The sequence below is a fragment of the Bufo gargarizans genome, chromosome 2, assembly GCF_014858855.1.
Source record: "Bufo gargarizans isolate SCDJY-AF-19 chromosome 2, ASM1485885v1, whole genome shotgun sequence".
NCBI classification, from domain to species: domain Eukaryota; kingdom Metazoa; phylum Chordata; class Amphibia; order Anura; family Bufonidae; genus Bufo; species Bufo gargarizans.
Genome location: NC_058081.1, coordinates 549,083,936 through 549,103,701, shown reverse-complemented (window position 1 = coordinate 549,103,701; position 19,766 = coordinate 549,083,936). Strand labels below are relative to the sequence as shown.

The 19,766-nt window shown below is 39.5% G+C and overlaps 1 protein-coding gene across 4 annotated transcripts in view; it reads left to right on the top strand.

Annotated features, from left to right (window-relative positions):
* The window catches only part of LOC122926663 (myocardin-like), a 42,687-nt gene that overhangs the window by 12,825 nt on the left and 10,096 nt on the right, over window positions 1-19,766 (top strand). The window contains exons 2-6 of one of the 4 annotated variants that reach the window (XM_044278110.1): window positions 11,825-12,114; window positions 12,932-12,989; window positions 16,332-16,397; window positions 18,198-18,256; window positions 19,495-19,570. In XM_044278110.1, coding sequence (XP_044134045.1) covers window positions 16,346-16,397; window positions 18,198-18,256; window positions 19,495-19,570 — 187 coding nt within the window. In that variant the 5' untranslated portion in view covers window positions 11,825-12,114; window positions 12,932-12,989; window positions 16,332-16,345. The remainder of the gene's footprint in view (window positions 1-11,824; window positions 12,115-12,931; window positions 12,990-16,331; window positions 16,398-18,197; window positions 18,257-19,494; window positions 19,571-19,766) is intronic. The other 3 variants (XM_044278108.1, XM_044278111.1, XM_044278107.1) reach the window with 3 other exon arrangements.

Below are 19,766 nucleotides of genomic sequence, written 5' to 3'. Positions count from 1 at the left end.
CGTTTCAATCCCCTTCCGGGATCCTTCTCAAGCCAAGTGCACTTGGCTTGAGAAGGATCCCTGAAGGGGATTGAAACGTTGCCTATTTTTGTGTCACATGTGTGAATAAAGACACTGCGTTTTTTTACAAAAAGAGTGCTGCGTTGATTTTTCCTTGAATATACAAGCCTATGCTCAAAGGCGAGACGCTTGCACCTGATAACCTCTAAAGTGAGTGCTGCCGGATTTCATATACTATATATATATATATATATATATATATATACATACAGTACAGACCAAAAGTTTGGACACACCTTCCCATTCAAAGAGTTTTCTTTATTTTCATGACTATGAAAATTGTAGATTCACACTGAAGGCATCAAAACTATGAATTAACACAGGTGGAATTATATACATAACAAAAAAGTGTGAAACAACTGAAAATATGTCATATTCTAGGTTCTTCAAAGTAGCCACCTTTTGCTTTGATTACTGCTTTGCACACTCTTGGAATTATCTTGATGAGCTTCAAGAGTTAGTCACCTGAAATGGTTTTCACTTCACAGGTGTGCCCTGTCAGATTTAATAAGTGGGATTTCTTGCCTTATAAATGGGGTTGGGATCATCAGTTGCGTTGTGGAGAAGTCAGGTGGATACACAGCTGATAGTCCTACTGAATAGACTGTTAGAATTTGTATTATGGCAAGAAAAAAGCAGCTAAGTAAAGAAAAACGAGTGGCCATCATTACTTTAAGAAATGAAGGTCAGTGAGTCAGCCGAAAAATTGGGAAAACTTTGAAAGTAAGGGCTATTTGACCATGAAGGAGAGTGATGGGGTGCTGCGCCAGATGACCTGGCCTCCACAGTCACCGGACCTGAACCCAATCGAGATGGTTTGGGGTGAGCTGGACCGCAGAGTGAAGGCAAAAGGGCCAACAAGTGCTAAGCATCTCTGGGAACTCCTTCAAGACTGTTGGAAGACCATTTCAGGTGACTACCTCTTGAAGCTCATCAAGAGAATGCCAAGAGTGTGCAAAGCAGTAATCAAAGCAAAATGTGGCTACTTTGAAGTACCTAGAATATGACATATTTTCAGTTGTTTCACACTTTTTTGTTATGTATATAATTTCACATGTGTTAATTCATAGTTTTGATGCCTTCATAGTCATGAAAATAAAGAAAACTCTTTGAATGAGAAGGTGTGTCCAAACTTTTGGTCTGTACTGTATATATATATATATATATATATATAGTTTAAAAAAATGCATTCATAGCAGTCACCTGTATTACGGCCTATCATGGTATGCACATATCAAATAAGGTGCCATGCCATGGAATCCCCGACATTCCCAGAGGAAAGCTGCGCATGTCTGCTAAAGCGCGTAACCGGAAATGCATTCCACCTTGTGTTGTGTTGGTAAATAAAGATTGTTATATTTTATATACTGTGTATTGTATGTGCAGTTTTTTATCATTATCATTAGAGATGAGCGAAGTTCTCAAAACTTCGATTCGGCTGCTTCGCCGAATTTCACAAAGAAATTCACTTCATGATGAGTAGCAGGCGCAATGATGGGGAATAGAGATTGCGCTGCCACCCATCATTGAACCCCTCAGATGCCACATTCATCTATGATGAGCATAAAGGGCTGTCAGGGGTTAATCTGTAAAAAAATGAAATGCTCACCTTATCCATTTGATCTTGAAGAGCCCGCTGAGGCCATCTTGCTTGAAGATCCAGAGTGAAATTTCATGCGGTGCATGATGATGGTGTCGAGACGTCTAATGTCACAGTGCACAAGATTTTGCGTGGGATCTTCAGTCAAAATGGCCACTGAGGTCTCTTTGCGAGCAAATGGATGAGATGAATGTGAATTTCTTTTGTTTTACCACTATTTTAGGGAAAATGTATTCGCTAACATGAAGCACAAGAAAATTCGGCTTTGCAGCGAATACAATTTTCCCTGAAATTCGGATTGAAGTACAGTTTGTGAACTTCAATTTGCTCAACACCTGTCATCATAAACCAATTTTTTGGCCCAGCACAGCCCGAATTTGGCAAAACTATCCCTGAAAATTTGGGTCTGTGGCCAGCTATGTCATAATTAAGCAGGACCCTGTTACTCTGTAATTGTAAAGTGTTAAGGAATATATTAGTATTATATAAGAAAGATTGTTGTTATTTAAATGTATACTGAGTGGTCCTTTGTGACCAGGAAGAGATAAGGTTAGAATCTTTATTTAATTTTTTCTGGCTGCGATTTTACAGGCAGGGAGATTATTCATGAGATTGATCAATAATGTAATGTTATCAATAATGTTATCTGAGGCCCAGAAAATACAATTTAATGAGCCAATTGTGTTGGAAGATCTAAGGGTTTCTGTCCAATCCTTTATGAGGTACACTTCCCCGGGTTCTGATGGCATTCCCTTCACAAATGAATCAGCCAGAACTGGCAGGTTCACCAATTCTATGTCAGAGGCGATCATTATTCTGATTCCAAAGATGGGTAAGGATGCTTTGGAGAGGGAATATCTTTGCTTTATACAGATGTGAAACTGGTGGTAAATGTTTGGACGATTAGGTTAAGTGAGGATTTATTTAAAAAAAATATTCACTTTCATTTGTGCTATTTGCAAATATACATCTGGCCTGTAGGGAATCCTGCTGTGGCCTGTGGGACTTGCTTTGGAGGGTGATAGAAAGAAATGGCACTAGGAGGAACTTTACTGGCTGGACCAATTATTATATAACTCTCCATCTGCTTAGGTTAATGTTTATGGGACACTGATTCTATCTTTTAGTCTGTCTAGAGGTACACGGCAGGGTTGTCCTCTCTCTCCCTTATTATTTGACATATTTATAGAACCTTAGACAGGATATTAAAGGAAATATGTCACAAGGAAAATCTCAATTGAAGTAAAGCCATAGCCTAACAGCACTCAGTACCTTATTTCCAGATGTGCCTTTATTCCAGCAATAGATGTTTTTTAACCTCTGAAAATCCAGTTTATTTGGTATGCAAATGAGCCAGTAAGGTGCCCAGAGGGGGGTCATTCTTGCAGGAAGAAGCCCAGACACGCCCCTTGACACAATGTGTCCACCCACCCCTCCTACATCACATTCAAGCCATAACTCCCAGCATGAGGGTGGGCTTAGGCACTAGCAGGAGTGACGCTGGGCACCTAACTGGATTATTTGCATACAAAATAAACTGGATTTTCAGAGGATAAAAAAACATCTATTGCTAGAACAAAGGCACACCTAGAAATAAGGTACTAAGTGCTATTAGGCCATGGCTTTACTTCAATAGCGATTATCCTGGTTTTAAGATTTCCTTTAAGGGTTTGGATATGAAAGGCAGGGTGATTTGAGTGTCTTGGCTGCTTCCAATTTGTTTTAATATTTGGGTATTAATTTTTTCAGTGAACTTGAATAATTATGTTTTGCTTCATTTGATAGCCTTAATCAGTGATGGCCAGTTCGCAGTGTTCGCCGATGAACACATGCGATCTGCCATCTTTATTCCCAAGCCCAGCGATGCAGGGGTAAGTCCTTACCTGTGCCTGCGCCGCAAGCCGCTCTGAAACACATGCGGTCACCGGGAGCAGGCAGTTCCGAGAACAGCCCGATGAAGGCTGTTCTCGGAACTGCCTGCTTCCGGTGACCACATGTGTTTCAGAGCGGCTCGCGGCTCCATCGCCGGGCTTGGGAATAAAGATGGCAGATCGCATATGTTTATCGGCGAACACTGCGAACTGGCCATCACTGGCCTTAATATCTAAGATTAGACCTAATAATACAACATGTTTAAAACCACCCCTGTTTAGAGAAGATAGAATTGCGCCTATTAAGTTGGTTTTCTTGCCACAACTTTTAAATGTATTGAGAGAATGCCCCTTATGGATTGATGATAAACTTTCTAAACTGATTGAAAAAACTTGAGTGATCTAATAATATGGAGAAGGAAGCGTGTTAGAATGGAGATGTTTTTTTTAATGTAAGTCTCTCTGGCGGGAGAGGAGGGTAGGGTCTATCTTTTTCCTTTTTTATGGAATATTTTCTTGCCTAACAACTACACATTGGAAGTATAATCTGGCTCTGCTGGTACAGTTGGTGAAGAAATCATTATTTATTGTGTTCACGTTGTTGGAATGTGGACAATGTGTGGCAACCATAAGGACCGGCTAACTAATGTGTTAGTAAGCAAATGTTGAATAACACTGAAAGAGATGCTGGGGATAAGGGGTTCCCTTGTCTTTACACCCCCTCCCCCCCCCCCCATTGGGGTAACCATAACCTGAAGAGTTTATTAAAATATCTGACCTTCATTTGTAGGAGAAATCTGGCATATTTTATATTTCTCAGGTGTTGTAGTATTATTTCTTATGATAGTTTAATGCTGATTTGGAGTACGGTTTTTTTCTTAAATCTTTGGTCATGTGAAATCAGTTTTTGTCGTAATAGAGAGAGTAAAGTGAAGTTACAAATTGCGTTTAATATTTAGTAATTCTTTATGGTCTTAATAGCATAAAGTGTACTAAAGCTAGAGAGGTACTCATTTCAAAGGTCATGTTTTTGGTGAGATTAACAATCTGGATGGCAAGAGTACCTCCAGACTACGCTCTTGGTGAATATATGTTAAAGAAAGTGAAGGAATATGAGAAAAAAATATTATAGAAAAGCAGGAACAATATGAAGGAATGGCTAAATATTTGTTCTTGCTGGGATGCTCTCTAAATTGTAGTTTTTCTCTTTCCCCTTGGCTTTGTAACTGTCCCCTGTGTGATTGTTGTTATTTGTATTTGATATAATTTTCTGTGTTTTATGGTTACAAGTAAATAAGAAGTTAAAAGAATGTATACTGAGAACCTAAATGTTAAAAGCAGGTTTGATTAATAAAGGACCTTTAGGAATGCAGATAGTTTTACATTTACTGCAGAAAATCCACAGTGTATAATAGTACCGGCAAAGTAGATTTAGCAAATCTTATCCAGATGTTGCAGACAAAAATCTGCAGCAGAAAGTGACCTGTGGTTCAGATTGGTGCAGAATGTCAAATTATGCTTTGGACTTTCACCGCAGATTTTACCCTTTACAATACATTCTTGCAAAATCAGCAGCAAATCTGTATAGAACACGTGGATTTTGTGGCAGCTTTGTCATGGATTTTGCTGTAGAAACACAACAACATCTTCAGCAGATATTTTATAGTGCAAATTCCAATGCATGAACTCTGCCCCGGGTGGCCATACCATCAAAAGAGCACTCAACTTAAAAATAAATGATAAAAGCAATTAGGAGAGAAACTGTTCCTCTATCTGCCGGGGTTTCTGTACCTCATTAAGCATACTGTACTTGGAGGAATCTTGTAGAGAACACAGGTGTTAATTTCCCAATTATCCCTTACAATTTTGGTTGACAGACATCTGAGTTGTCGGTCTTACCAAAGGAAGTCATTCTTGTCTCAGGAGGGGGGAGACTCTGCTGAAGCCAGTCTCATAGCCAGACACAAGATTGTGAGGAGCAGGAAAGGTTGGTGGCTGATCTCATCAGGCACATAGAGAAGAGTTTTCTATATTTAGTTTTTACATCTTTGACAGCAATATGAGACAAAATTTGATCAAGAGAGGTGTGCATATTAAGACAAAATTTCATGGAAAAGGCTTTCATTTTCTGTGTTTTGTGTTCCTTTAAGAGCAATGAAGCTATTTTCCTGGAATGATACTTAAATGTGTGGAGTGTCTTATAAAGACAGAAAGTGCTACACCAAGCTTCGGTCTCTTACAACAATTACATTGCAATCCCAATTAGCTTATCTATCTTTTAGTTTCTAATAGTGTTCATTTAAAATAGCTTAGATTATCACTAAAATAAAATCAATGTTATAATTGCTTCTCCTATATTTGAACATCTTTTACATTATTTGTAAAACCTTATCTGTGTGCTTTTTGCATCTTACCAAAATTTAAGGACACGATTATTAAGACCGGAGTGTTCGACGCCAGTTTTAATAAAGGCCCATAGCTGGCTGTGGTTGCACCAAGGTTATGGAGAAGCCTGCACCCAGCTCCAGTACTAAATGTAAGCCAGCTTCCTTGCTGTCGTACTGTACATTTAGACCATTTTCTATGCCTAAAACAGACGTAGAAAGTGGTAAATGCGATAGGCTGGCAGGACCCACCCCTGCCCACTCCACGCCCAAACTTTTAGACCTGGCGTGAGTGAGGCAAAATTGCAGATAGTGGCGCAACTAACAATTTAGGTGTGTTTCAGTATAGTAAATGACCCCCTTAGTATTTCTCCTGTGCAGAAAACCATAACACTATCAAAATGTGTGTACCTTTACAGACACCTTCAAGACTGTTATATTAATAATTCTGTGCTTTTTTTTTAAATAATACAGTGGATTATTTTTCTCTATTAGCCCAAAAAATTGATTTGTAAAATTTGACAAGACAAACATTTTACCTTAGGCCATACTGTACATATTTAATGTAACAACTGCCTAAAGGGGTTCTCCAACCCAATGATTTTTATTTATTTTTTTACACGAGGCTTAGAATGGTATGCATGTGGCCATAAACAGTCTCTATAACTTGTCCACACTTCAGACTGTTCATCGCCTTTCTTGCCACCTTCCTTTGGGTGCACACTCCCATAGGCCTAATCTTTTTCCAGCCAATGGCAATATTCCCTGAGATATATAGAGTGCCTTTTTCTATTGTAAGGTGCCTGAGCAAAAGGTTCCTAGCTTATCTAGTCCTGCAAAAGTGTGATGTTATATGTTCCTGCCATCTGTGCCTGACTTCTGCCTGATCACTATATTGACCATGTGCTTGCTACCTACCATGACCTATGGACTGACTATTGTATTGCACAAACTCTGTCCTGACCTCAGCTTGCCCTATGACGATGCTTTTGCAAATCCCTCTGGTGCTACTCACCAAAGTCTCTTGGCACACCTGGGTCATCAACCTATGACTGGAGACTAATTAGACGGAAGAGTTGAACGGCACACCTCTAGAGTGAAGGCGGTGCTCAGTGGTACATTAAAGCTTCATAAATTTAGACCATCCTGCATGCCTCCTTCCACAAATGTCTAAGGCCGTAAAGAAGTTCCAGGTTGGACCGAAACATTGGCCAATGACTAAACATTACTTCTTTTGGATGGATTAAGAAAATTACAACAAAATAAAATAAGAAGTTCATACAATAGAACTTAGAGTGCCGTGGTTTATTCCGAATTTATGACTGGAGACTACTCCTAGAAGTAACTATACCCACTAAATAGAACCACACATGTAGTATAGAAAAATATCTTCATTACACATAATCATATCACTCAGTATTACACAAAAAATACAATATAAAATCCGGGGTGAGAGCTATAGAGAAAGAATCTCCCCCCTCCCCACAAGCACTATAAACCTATTTTACACATGCAGGTAATATATGCACACCAACAGGTAACGCACAATAAAGTGCTAATGCTATAGGGTATGATGCAGTCATCTATGGCTGGTCAGTAGAAAAAGTCCAATACTCATCTCACATAGCCAGGGCACACTCAGGGTCCCCCATAAAATATGGTCCAAACTACATGGCTCCAACTTAGGGAAATCCCAATAAGTGTCACTAACAGCAGTCAGAGTGATATGGACAATCCCTTGGATAAAGCTAAGGCGAAACGTACGTCAGAGAGTCGTCCTCCTTCTCCCTCCCCACGGATACCAGGGTCAGTATATCGTTTGTCTGTGTTAGGTAGTGATTGTCTATATCCCGCTGTTAGTGACACTTACTGGGATTTCCCTAAATTAGAGCAACGTAGTTTGGACCATATTTCATGGGGGACCCTGGGTGTGCCCTGGCTATGTGAGATGAGTATTGGACTTTTTCTACTGACCAGCCATAGATGACTGCATCATACCCTATAGCATTAGCACTTTATTGTGCGTTACCTGTTGGTGTGCATATATTACCTGCATGTGTAAAATAGGTTTATAGTGCTTGTGGGGAGGGGGGAGATTCTTTCTCTATAGCTCTCACCCCGGATTTTATATTGTATTTTTTGTGTAATACTGAGTGATATGATTATGTGTAATGAAGATATTTTTCTATACTACATGTGTGGTTCTATTTAGTGGGTATAGTTAGTTGGCATGGTTCCACACATGACATATATGCTTTGGTTTATGGTTGTTGTTTTTCGGTGTTCTACTCCTAGGAGTAACAGTCTAAAGGTCCCAGCAGAAAAGTCTAGATCCCCATACAGAGGATAAAGGGTGAATATCAGGGGACCACCTTGCAACACCCTCAGGAGTAGCTCCAAGCCAAATCTGTTCACTTACACAGTTCACAGTGTCACACTCACTGTATTACATAATACTTACCTCACCAGTCCCCTGCCAGTCCTCTGCACTTCTATGATCTCCTGATATTCTTTATTGGACTCCAACAATTGCATGGCACCAATCAGTGTCTACTGAGGCCTCAACTGACATCTCTGGAGCCAATTGAACAGAGACTGGTAGGGAATCAGGAAGGTAGGGGTAGGGGATTGGTAAGATGAGTACTACTAATTTTGTTTATACAGTTGTAAGCTGTGCAAACAAATTGATGGTGTGCATGCATGATCACCACACTGTTCACCACTATGGTACAGTACTTGGCAGCCTGTTAAACAGTTATTGAAGTTGTAATTACTCATTGTGAAATTAACACAAGGGACCCTGTTAATCTGAATTTTGGATATTCCAGGATTCAGTCCCCTAGTGATCATATTGATCACTATCCTGTGTATAGTTGTGTTGACCAATGCTGTTTATGGTAAAACCTGTATAAATACATCAAAATATTACAATTAGATTAATGGGGTCGTAAAAAATAATTGTTTTAATAAGCTGATTTGTAATATACAGTGTTAATAATATATAAATAAATTACAGATTATGGTTAAGGTGGGTTTTCTGAATATTATTGCATACTGTATTCCCTAGATATGCCATGAAAATCTGATTAGTAGTGGCCTGGTAGCACAACTGATTCCAATGGTGAGTGCTCACTTCATTCAGAGCATGCGTATTTAGTGTCCATTTTAATTGATGAGATAAGAAAACAGCAAAATGTGGGCCCTGCCAATAGGGACTGAGGGCCCTTGCCCTCTGGGTCATTGTGCGTCCCAGTAATCCCACCTCTATCATGTATCCAGTGGGAGTTCCTCTAAAGTTATTCATTAGAAAATACTCTGCTTCTGCAACATTTATGTTCTCTACAACAGTTCAGATATAATGGTGTTTGCCAAAGATTTTACGTTTAAGGAGGAATTGCATTCCTTTTTACTCCTGAAGTGTTAGGTTCCTAAGAGCCCAACATGATACAGCTGGAAATATAAAGAAGTGCTCTGCTGTAAACTCTTTAGAAAGAGCCTTGACAAGGAAGCAGGCAACGTGGCCACATAGATATGAATATGTAAAAGCTCTTTCGTCTACACTAATGATCTAATGATACTTTGTATACACTATACTTCTGAGAGGGAGATTGGCAAAAAAGTAACAAGCTGATCCCTATTCAAATAGAGGCAACAATAGATATTTTATTAGGATGTATGAGGATAATACCCCTATAGATTATTCCTACAAAACCCGCAGACACAAACTAAGAAATGATATAGGATTTCCAAAAAAAATTAAAAATTACAAACAATAAAAACCGTATTATATACAACTGGAAGACTATAGATTTTAAAATGGGCAACATATATTAAAACTAATAATAAAGGTTAAGTATAATTAGGCCATCAAACAGGAATAAGATAACCTTTGGTTCTTGAACTTTGCAACAATAATTTATCCTGGGCGATCTAGGGTCCTTTTGCTCCCTACTGTAAACGCACTCCATGTTGCTGCACCATTCTTAATCTCATTTTTCCCAATCAATATTTCACAAGCGCAACACTGTTTCATCCTTTATTTAATGTTACATTGTGTTAACAGGTTCCATATAACATTATAATATATTCCTATAAACTGACACTATAGATGAGAAAGAAAGTATGAGGGTCAGACAGATCTATTGGAGGGGATTCCACTATAGATGAGCCAGTCGATACAAGCATTTAGAAGTTTGATCTAAATTTGTAAAAAAAAAAAAGTTCTACCTGATTTTGTGTGATTCAGTTTAGGAGAATCAAGGTGTGAGAGAAAGTGAGACAGAAGTTTGTTTAATTGACACCTTTCTTATGGATTTTCAGTAGATTGGGTATCAGTCTAGAGAAATGTCTAGCAAATGAGATCCAGTGATAAATTTATTAGCTGCAGATGTAAAGTATTCATTTGCAAGCCAGTTAATCCCACATAAGGCCCGATCATAAAATACTGTAACATACTGGAACAACTTGTGGCAGTACAAAATGTCTTCCTGAAACATCCTCTACTATAGTATTCCCTTAACCAGAACACTAGTACCAACCCACCTACAAAACAACTGTTCAAATGAGGAGAGGGATTTACAGTATTTAGTAGCATATAATAAAATACAGAATGCATTTTTTAGTTTTCTTCCAGATTTTCCTCATTTGTAGTTTTCTTGTATCTATGCTGTCCCAATAAGCCTTAGGGCAGTGAGATGTGTCCAGACATCAGCAGGACATGTGACACTAACTAACCAGCTCATTTTCTACCTCCACATATTGAAAATGAATTCAAGGGCTGTTTCTAAAGAACATGAATTTTTTTATGTGCGTCATTGACACTGAGCACATGTCGGTCAACAATTGCTGCTCTGGTCTTCTCCACAACCTCACTGTCCCTGGTTGTCTAATGATGTCATATATGAAAGGACAGTTGAAACTTGGGCTTGTCAATCAACCTCTGGCACCTGTGCCATTAGATCTGTGTAAATCCTGACTTGGCTGCAACCAAACACTGCTCTATTACCTCACTGGAGGTTTTCTTTTTTTAAGTAGTCCTTTTTTTCTTCCTCTCTGCAGCACCCGGATTAGTTAGGATTCCCCTCACATACCAGGGCAGATTTAATGTTTATCATGTAAAAAAATAAAATAAATACCTTTACAAGTGTTAGGCTTCTGGAATGAGCAATCGAGCAGTTACATGTTAACTACTACACCAGGGACACAGAACAAATAAATGCAATTTAACAGGATGTCCCCATCTTATAAAGAGATAGTATTTCATGCCATTGCTTCGTGATCTGTGGGAGTCCGACCACTGGGCCCTCCACTCATCCGGAGAATGAGGGGGCTGGTTAGGTGCTGTGTCCCTTCTATATTTTCCCTCCAGAGCAGTGCTCTTGGCCACCGAATTTTGCAGAGAACTGCAGCTGGCCTCAGCTTCACCCTGACAAGTGCATCACTATGGTCTCCTCACTTTACAATAAAAATGTATACAATTCAATGGCTGTTTTTCTACATTTATACTGCACTGCACTGAGACATGCATAAGCTGAAGTAACTAAAAAAGAGGACATTTACACAATATTTAAAAAATCTCTCTCACACTCCTTTTCCTGCACAAATAAATCATAGTATATGGGGAGGACCATTATACTCATATGGGAAGGACTATCAAAACCTGAGTAGGATAGCCCACTGGACACTAAATATAGAAGATGCTAAAACTAGGAGTTATGCTGAATTTATAAATAAAAAAATATATATCTATCTATCTATAAATCTGATTATCTTCTCCTTCACAAATTAGATGTCATGGTCAACATTCTCTTCAATAGAGATACAAAGTGAAAGAAACATAAATTTGGAGTGGAGTTTTGAGGATTGTGAAGTAATACACTGCTTTATTTGTTTTCCATTCTGTGTTTTAGAGGGGAGTGAGAGAAAAGGGAGTGGGTGTCTGATCAAATTACTGGAATAAATAGAAGTCCCCGTCACGAAAAATCATTCAGCTGCTCAGCACAAACGTTGGCCAGGGACAACTGCAGGGGGCATGAAACTGCTGGAAATAGAACATGACCCAGTCTTAGTATGTCTCCTTGGTCTTCTATGTCATCCCAGAACTAAAGAAATATGCTGGCATGAAATTTAACACACTGGTGGCAATGTGGTCAGAAAACCTGTGCAGTTTGCCTTTATACTACGGATCCATGGATTTACAGTTATGTACAACTTGTTTTTTTCTTCCCCTTATCTTTATATTGCTTAGGGAATATGCTTATTCTATGGGAATCCAGAAAGAGAAATGACTGATAGCTGACAACTGTACACTTTATGTGCACTCAGTTTTTCAAGGGAAAATCTGCAGCAAAATCAACACAAGTTATATTTGTATTTGTCACAGATTTCACCCTGTGCATTGCAAGAGGTTGTCCTGACATTCCCTCAATGGATATTCTTAATTAGCAGTTTATGTTGGAATTATTTAGAAGTTCTTATGACATTTTTTGGCTTCCGAGATATGCTGTAGTCTTGCATTTGGATATTTTTTTTTTTCCGACAGGCTGGCTATTCCTGGGAAGAATTAACTTTGCTCAGTTATCATAATGTCATTGTTTGATAGAGTTGATAGTTGTACTCACTTCTAGATTGATTCCTAAGTGACTCGTGCCAGTGCTGTTCAATTGTTTTAACCAGCTCAGGTTCTGGGGTTTCCTCCATGTTGGCCCTATTCAGGTAAATTAACTCTGGGTGCACACAGAGCTCCATGAGTTTGGCCAAGAGTGTTCATAAACGGTCACCTACTATGACCAATTTACTTATGTTAATGTAATCACTGCAGAATCCCACCCAAAACATTTCTAACTTCAAGTAACAACAGTTACTTTAGGTTATAGCACTGTTTAGTAAAATAGGATAAAACTTTGCAGAAAAGAGGATTTATGTGGACTGAAAAATGCATAAATCTACAGTCTTGTTCAGTCATGATTTGTATGTTTTAATCACACCAACTTTCAATGCCACCTATTAAATTTCAGGGGAACATGCAATCAAAAAAAGAACTGAAAAGTAGAAGTAAAATTTGAGCTTATTAAGGTATGGCCACACAAAGCAGTCACAGTGCAGTGGGCTCAAATTAACTAATTAGGATAGCATTTAGTGTTGAGTGAACATGCTCGGCCGAACTGCTGTTCGGCTCGAGCATCGCTATGCTCGGCACATTGCAGTGCTCGGCCGAATACTGCGGGTGCTCGAGTACAATTTAATACGATAAAAGTCAATGGGAGACCCGAGCATCAAACAGCACCATCTATTGGTTTCATAGTCTTGTCACAAGACTAATGACTCATGAACAGCGCCATCTATTGGTTTCATAGACTTATGACAAGACTATGAATCCAATAGATGGTGCTGTTCATGAATAATATAGATCGTGAATTTTCCATGCAAATGTTTTTTTCAGCTGAAAAACAAGGCAGATTCTTGTCATTTGCATGTCTTTCCCATATGCCCATGTTTATGCAAATGAGTTTACATGGCAAAACTGTATAGAAAGGTTATTGAATATTATGTTAGGGCAATCAGAAAACTTTTTGTCACCCTAATGATATTGATCTAGGTGCGCAGGTCCACCAAAGCCATCCAACAGATGTGAAGCAGCTGGTTTGTAATGTCTTATAGTGCACAAGGCTGCCATTGTAAGGTATGCTGACTGTTATCTGTCTCGTGGATAGACTGTTGGCTTCCACATACCTGGCTTTTGGTACATAGCCTTTGGTGGTTGTCTATTATATGTTATAGATACTAGGAGTCCAAGACACATCCAGCCATCCTCTTAATGCTGTTTCCAAACCATTTTGATGGGGTTTCCATTCATTTCTAACCTTTTTTTGTGAACAAGACACGCTCTTCTCTTCCGAGCAGGGGGTGCCTGGGGTTCTCCCATTGACTTCCATTATGCTCAGGTGCTCGGTAGAGCACTCGAGCATACCGATGTGCTCGGCCAAAGCACACAAGCACTTTGGTGCTCGATCAACACTAATAGCATTGTTTATCTGCTCTTCATTGATAATGACCACATGGTTTTGAGGATACTACAGCCATTAAGGTGTAACTGTCATTTCAGTTTATGTTTAATATAGTGTAGGGACATGGTATTAAAAGTCTTCTAAGCAAAGCTCTAACAGTGTTGCTAAAGAGAATCTGTCTTCAGTTTTCAACGTTTTACTGAGCAATGAAAACACCTGTGTAGAGGCTTCCAGCTGCCTCGTCAATATCCCAGTCTCTGACTTATGTACAGGTCCTTCTAAAAAAATTAGCATATTGTGATAAAGTTCATTATTTTCTGTAATGTACTGATAAACATTAGACTTTCATATATTTTAGATTCATTACACACCAACTGAAGTAGTTCAAGCCTTTTATTGTTTTAATATTGATGATTTTGGCATACAGCTCATGAAAACCCAAATTTCCTATCTAAAAAAATTAGCATATTTCATCCGACCAATAAAAGAAAAGTGTTTTTAATACAAAAAAAGTCAACCTTCAAATAATTATGTTCTGTTATGCACTCAATACTTGGTCGGGAATCCTTTTGCAGAAATGACTGCTTCAATGCGGCGTGGCATGGAGGCAATCAGCCTGTGGCACTGCTGAGGTGTTATGGAGGCCCAGGATGCTTCGATAGCGGCCTTAAGCTCATCCAGAGTGTTGGGTCTTGCGTCTCTCAACTTTCTCTTCCCAATATCCCACAGATTCTCTATGGGGTTCAGGTCAGGAGAGTTGGCAGGCTAATTGAGCACAGTAATACCATGGTCAGTAAACCATTTACCAGTGGTTTTGGCACTGTGAGCAGGTGCCAGGCCGTGCTGAAAAATGAAATCTTCATCTCCATGAAGATTTTCAGCAGATGGAAGCATGAAGTGCTCCAAAATCTTCTGATAGCTAGCTGCATTGACCCTGCCCTTGATAAAACACAGTGGACCAACACCAGCAGCTGACATGGCACCCCAGACCATCACTGACTGAGGGTACTTGACACTGGACTTCAGGCATTTTGGCATTTTTCCTCTCTTCCTCCAGACTCTGGCACCTTGATTTCCGAATGACATGCAAAATTTGCTTTCATCCGAAAAAAGTACTTTGGACCACTGAGCAACAGTCCAGTGCTGCTTCATTGTAGCCCAGGTCAGGCGCTTCTGCCACTGTTTCTGGTTCAAAAGTGGCTTGACCTGGGGAATGCGGCACCTGTAGCCCATTTCCTGCACACGCCTGTACACGGTGGCTCTGGATGATTCTACTCCAGACTCAGTCCACTGCTTCCGCAGGTCCCGGAAGGTCTGGAATCGGTCCTTCTCCACAATCTTTCTCAGGGTCCGGTCACCTCTTCTCGTTGTGCAGCGTTTTCTGCCACACTTTTTCCTTCCCACAGACTTCCCACTGAGGTGCCTTGATACAGCACTCTGGGAACAGCCTATTCGTTCAGAAATTTATTTCTGTGTCTTACCCTCTTGCTTGAGGGTGTCAATGATGGCCTTCTGGACAGCAGTCAGGTCGGCAGTCTTACCCATGATTGCGGTTTAAAGTAATGAACCAGGCTGGGAGTTTTTAAAAGCCTCAGGAATCTTTTGCAGGTGTTTAGAGTTAATTAGTTGATTCAGATGATTAGGTTAATAGCTCGTTTAGAGAACCTTTTCATGATATGCTAATTTTTTTAGATAGGAAATTTGGGTTTTCATGAGCTGTATGCCAAAATCATCAATATTAAAACAATAAAAGGCTTGAACTACTTCAGTTGATGTGTAATGAATCTAAAATATATGAAAGTCTAATGTTTATCAGTACATTACAGAAAATAATGAACTTTATCACAGTATGCAAATTTTTTTAGAAGGACCTGTACATGCACCCTATTGTTGCCCATCCTGTCTATCTGACTTGCTACACACAGGCATCTAGACTCTTCAGCGCTCAGTAAAATTCTGACAACTGAAGACAGACTCTCCTTAGCAATGCTCAGACCTTTGCTAATAAGACCCTTTATACAACAGTTACACTTTAACAATGAAGATTCAATAAACAGTGCAAGCCTAATTAGTTAATTTGAGCCCGTTGCAGCTCTTACGGCTGCATGGTCCTCAACCACAAGGCAGCTGCGTCACAACTACGGCACATCAGCACCTTGTGACCGTACACTTATACTTGCTAAGAGGTAATTTGGTGTGGTTGATGTATAATGCAACTAATAGCATCCCCGTCAGAGCTCAGAGCATCTAAGGTTTGTGTTTACTGTAACAAATCAACACAAAAAAGTATTATTAAATGGTAAAGTACTAAAAAGAACAAATTGAACTAGGGTCCATGGTAATCACAGGAATGCTTCATTAACTGTTTCTATGTTATTTGCTAATCTTGTTCATTAATATTTATTTTCAGTTCTTCAATTGCGGATGCAACATCGTCGCTCTCAAGAACAAATGTCTGAAAGGAACCTAATGGCATGTAAGTTTCTTGTGACCTAATTAGTTCTTATAGAAAAAAACCACTAAGGCTACTTTGACTCTCGCGATAAGCTTGTCCGACAGGCTTCTGGCGGACCTCTGGCAGCACACGTGTGCAAATGTTAATAGGGATATGGCAGGCTGTTCCTCTGCTGGAACAGCCTGCTGGACAAGCTTAATGCGAGTGTGAAAGTTCCCTAAATTACATGAATACTGATACATGCCAGTACAGACTATATCCAGAACTTATTTTGCAGGCATTTTAAATCCCGCTATTTAATGGGACTAATGTAACGTTAAAGGCTATAAACACCTTTTGGAGGCAATTTTTTTAATCATTGTATTCTACTCATTTGGGAGCTAAAAATCATTCTTTCAATTGGTCTTTATTAAAAAATGCCATCACTTTCATTGTATCTTCAGACTATCTTTCCTTTTTACAAAGAGTTCATCAGGCAGCTGCTCAAATTGTTGGATGTGTAGCTCTTATATCTGAACTCCACAGTAGAGATGAGAGAATCATTTCTGAATGAATCAGATTTGTTATGGATTTCACAAAAATTCTGCTGACAAACAAATCTGAAGTTTTGACAATTTGCTTCAGATAAATCACGCAAAATGGCACCTGTGCCGTTTTACTGTGAAAATTAACGGGAAACAGGGCAGGGATGATGAAGATGGAGGATCACTCTCAGAGGGTGTGGGGCTTGCCCTGATTGGCTCAGAGGCTGACAGACAACCTGTGAGTCAAAAGAAGGGCAGGAATTTGGCAGGTCCTTGAAACTACCATTCTGAGCACATATGTTGAATGTGTCGGGCATACATTTTAGACTCTTGTTTAGAACAAGTGACTGCATATTCTGTCAATAATGTGTGTGTAAAAATGTGTGCCGCTACCTTCAGGAATAGACCTGGTGTAGTTAGCAGCTAACCCATGGGGGATAGAGCCACCAGTGCAAAGTACCAAAGGAGCAGGCAATTCTCATAGTCAGAAAACAGGCCAGGATTAGGGCAGACAAAGCTCATGCATCCATAAAACAAGTCCAAGGTCAGAGCGGGCAACAGAGCATCAGAGTCAGTCAACAGGCAGAGTTTGTACATGGGCAGATAGAATAAGCACACATTCACTAGGACTAGTAAACACTAGAATACCTAAAGCTCAGTCAAATAGGTGGAATAAACTGATCGGTATCGGCTAGTTTCACACTAGCGTTCGTGAGATCTGGCAGGCTGTTCTGGCAGGGAACAGCCTGCTGGGTCTCGCTGGATCGGCATTGCCAGAAACTTCATGATTGCCATCCAACCGCATTAACTATAATGAGGACCAATGGAGATCCAGCCCTAATACAGAAAATATGCAGAGAGTTGGCCAGACAAAAACGGATGTGTGATTTCCTGAACACTAGTGGTACCAGCCTGTAGTCGGTAGCTGGACAGAGAGGACAGGAGGGAAAGATTAACTCTAGCAATATCACAGAGAAGTTCACTAAGCACTAGCCCAAATACACACAGAGTGAGTGGAGAAACACTTGCGCCCACCCGAGATAGTTGGACAATGACAGACACAGGCCACCAGTGTAAGAATCTAATGTATCATTCAGGGCAATCTGAGCACTTTTGAATCGGGTTAAATTAATTAGTACTTGAATCAAATCTGCCAACCAATAAATAAAATCAGACCTCTCTAGTGAGGAGAAAATGTCCTTTTTTTCATCAATAAAATCACATTGATCAGCTACTGTTTTTGCAATATATGCAATATGTCTAATGAAATGACTAACACATTTAATTATCTTTCTAGCTGTCAATAAAGCACATACAAATTGCTCAGAGCAAAATGCAACTTTAGGACATAACAAAGTAAGTGTCCATTTTTTATTTATTTGTGGTCTGTTCCATGAATATGGGCAACTGTTTAATATAATTCCAGTTTGTTTCTTGCATATAATTTCATATGTATCATAATTCTATGTCAGATCAGTTGGTTTTATAGTGTTTTATACTGTAGTATGCTACAGTACATACATGTGGATTTTTTTTGTGGATTTTTTCATTTGAATTGAATTGCAAAGGACAAAATCCATAGTAAAAATTCACTGCATGCCTGCAAATGCAGACAGAAGAAATATATGCTATATGTGCAAAGGGTTTCAAGAAAAAACACAAGAAACTTCGTCCTTCTAAGTCTGGATTCCACACATACAGGGGTATTTTTTTGAGAAGCTGCATATGAGTGGATACTAAAGAGAGTGTGTTTATAAACCATTCATTTGGAACCCACAACCCCCTGCCCCCCAATAAGCCGGATTAGTAAAATAATAGATTCCCTGAGCTGGCTCCCCACTCCTTCTCCTCCAGGCCTATGATGCTCCATTGGGCTCCCCCAATGTGAACATTCGGTTTGACATCACTGTAACCAATCAATGGCAGCGGTGGTGACCGGCTTTCCTTACATCATTGCAAATGGTGTGCAGCTCCTTTAATTTGGATCCACTACTGTCTTTGGCTCAAAAACTGCATGTGTGAACCTAGTCTAAGTGGTACACACCTGAATTCCATAGTACACCCCTGTACTTGTGCCTTAGTGTTATTACAGTAAACAGTAGCACAAATTAGATGATTTATACACTAATTCTTATTTGCCACATGTCATTGCCAGAAGTGTCTGGTAGCAGCTTTTTCCCATCTCTCCACTGAATACACACACTTTTTAGACTAACCCAAACATATATGTTTATGTGGGGGAGCCAAAAGGGAGTCAGGAGAGTTTGAATGTGTATGTGAGAATTGTTCATTTATCTTATGATGGAATTAATGCTGGTTTTGTATAGAGAGAGGCTATTACCTCATATAAAATTCCTCTGGTAGGCCAGAAGAACCCTAGTCTGAATCTACAAGAACAAACCTTCATAGGAATGATAGGACTTGCAGTAGTAGAGTCCATTGTTCATGTAGCAATTAATTCCCATGATTCAGTGTATGCTCCTTTAGCCCCAGTGCCCGATATTGGAAAATATTGGGACACTGGTTGGATCGGGCAAAAATCTAAAGTTAAAAACTCATTATTTCAGAGAGTTATACCATGTATTGCTTTACAGCCAGAGGATTTCATGAAGTGCAAGACTCAGAACAAACTCCACAAAGTGGCTGCCATGAAGATGCCTTTTTCTGAAGGTTGGATTTATTTTTGTCACACTTGGGAGGTGGGTGTGTGATGTCAGTTTTACCAAGCTCTGAAGTGGAACGTGCACGGTAGAGCAGGGCTGTGTTGCTAAAACATTTCTACATAGGTTTTACGATCCATATGTGATGCCCTAAACAAGTGAGAATTTCAGAAAATACATATTTTGTCAGTTAACATCACTCTTCC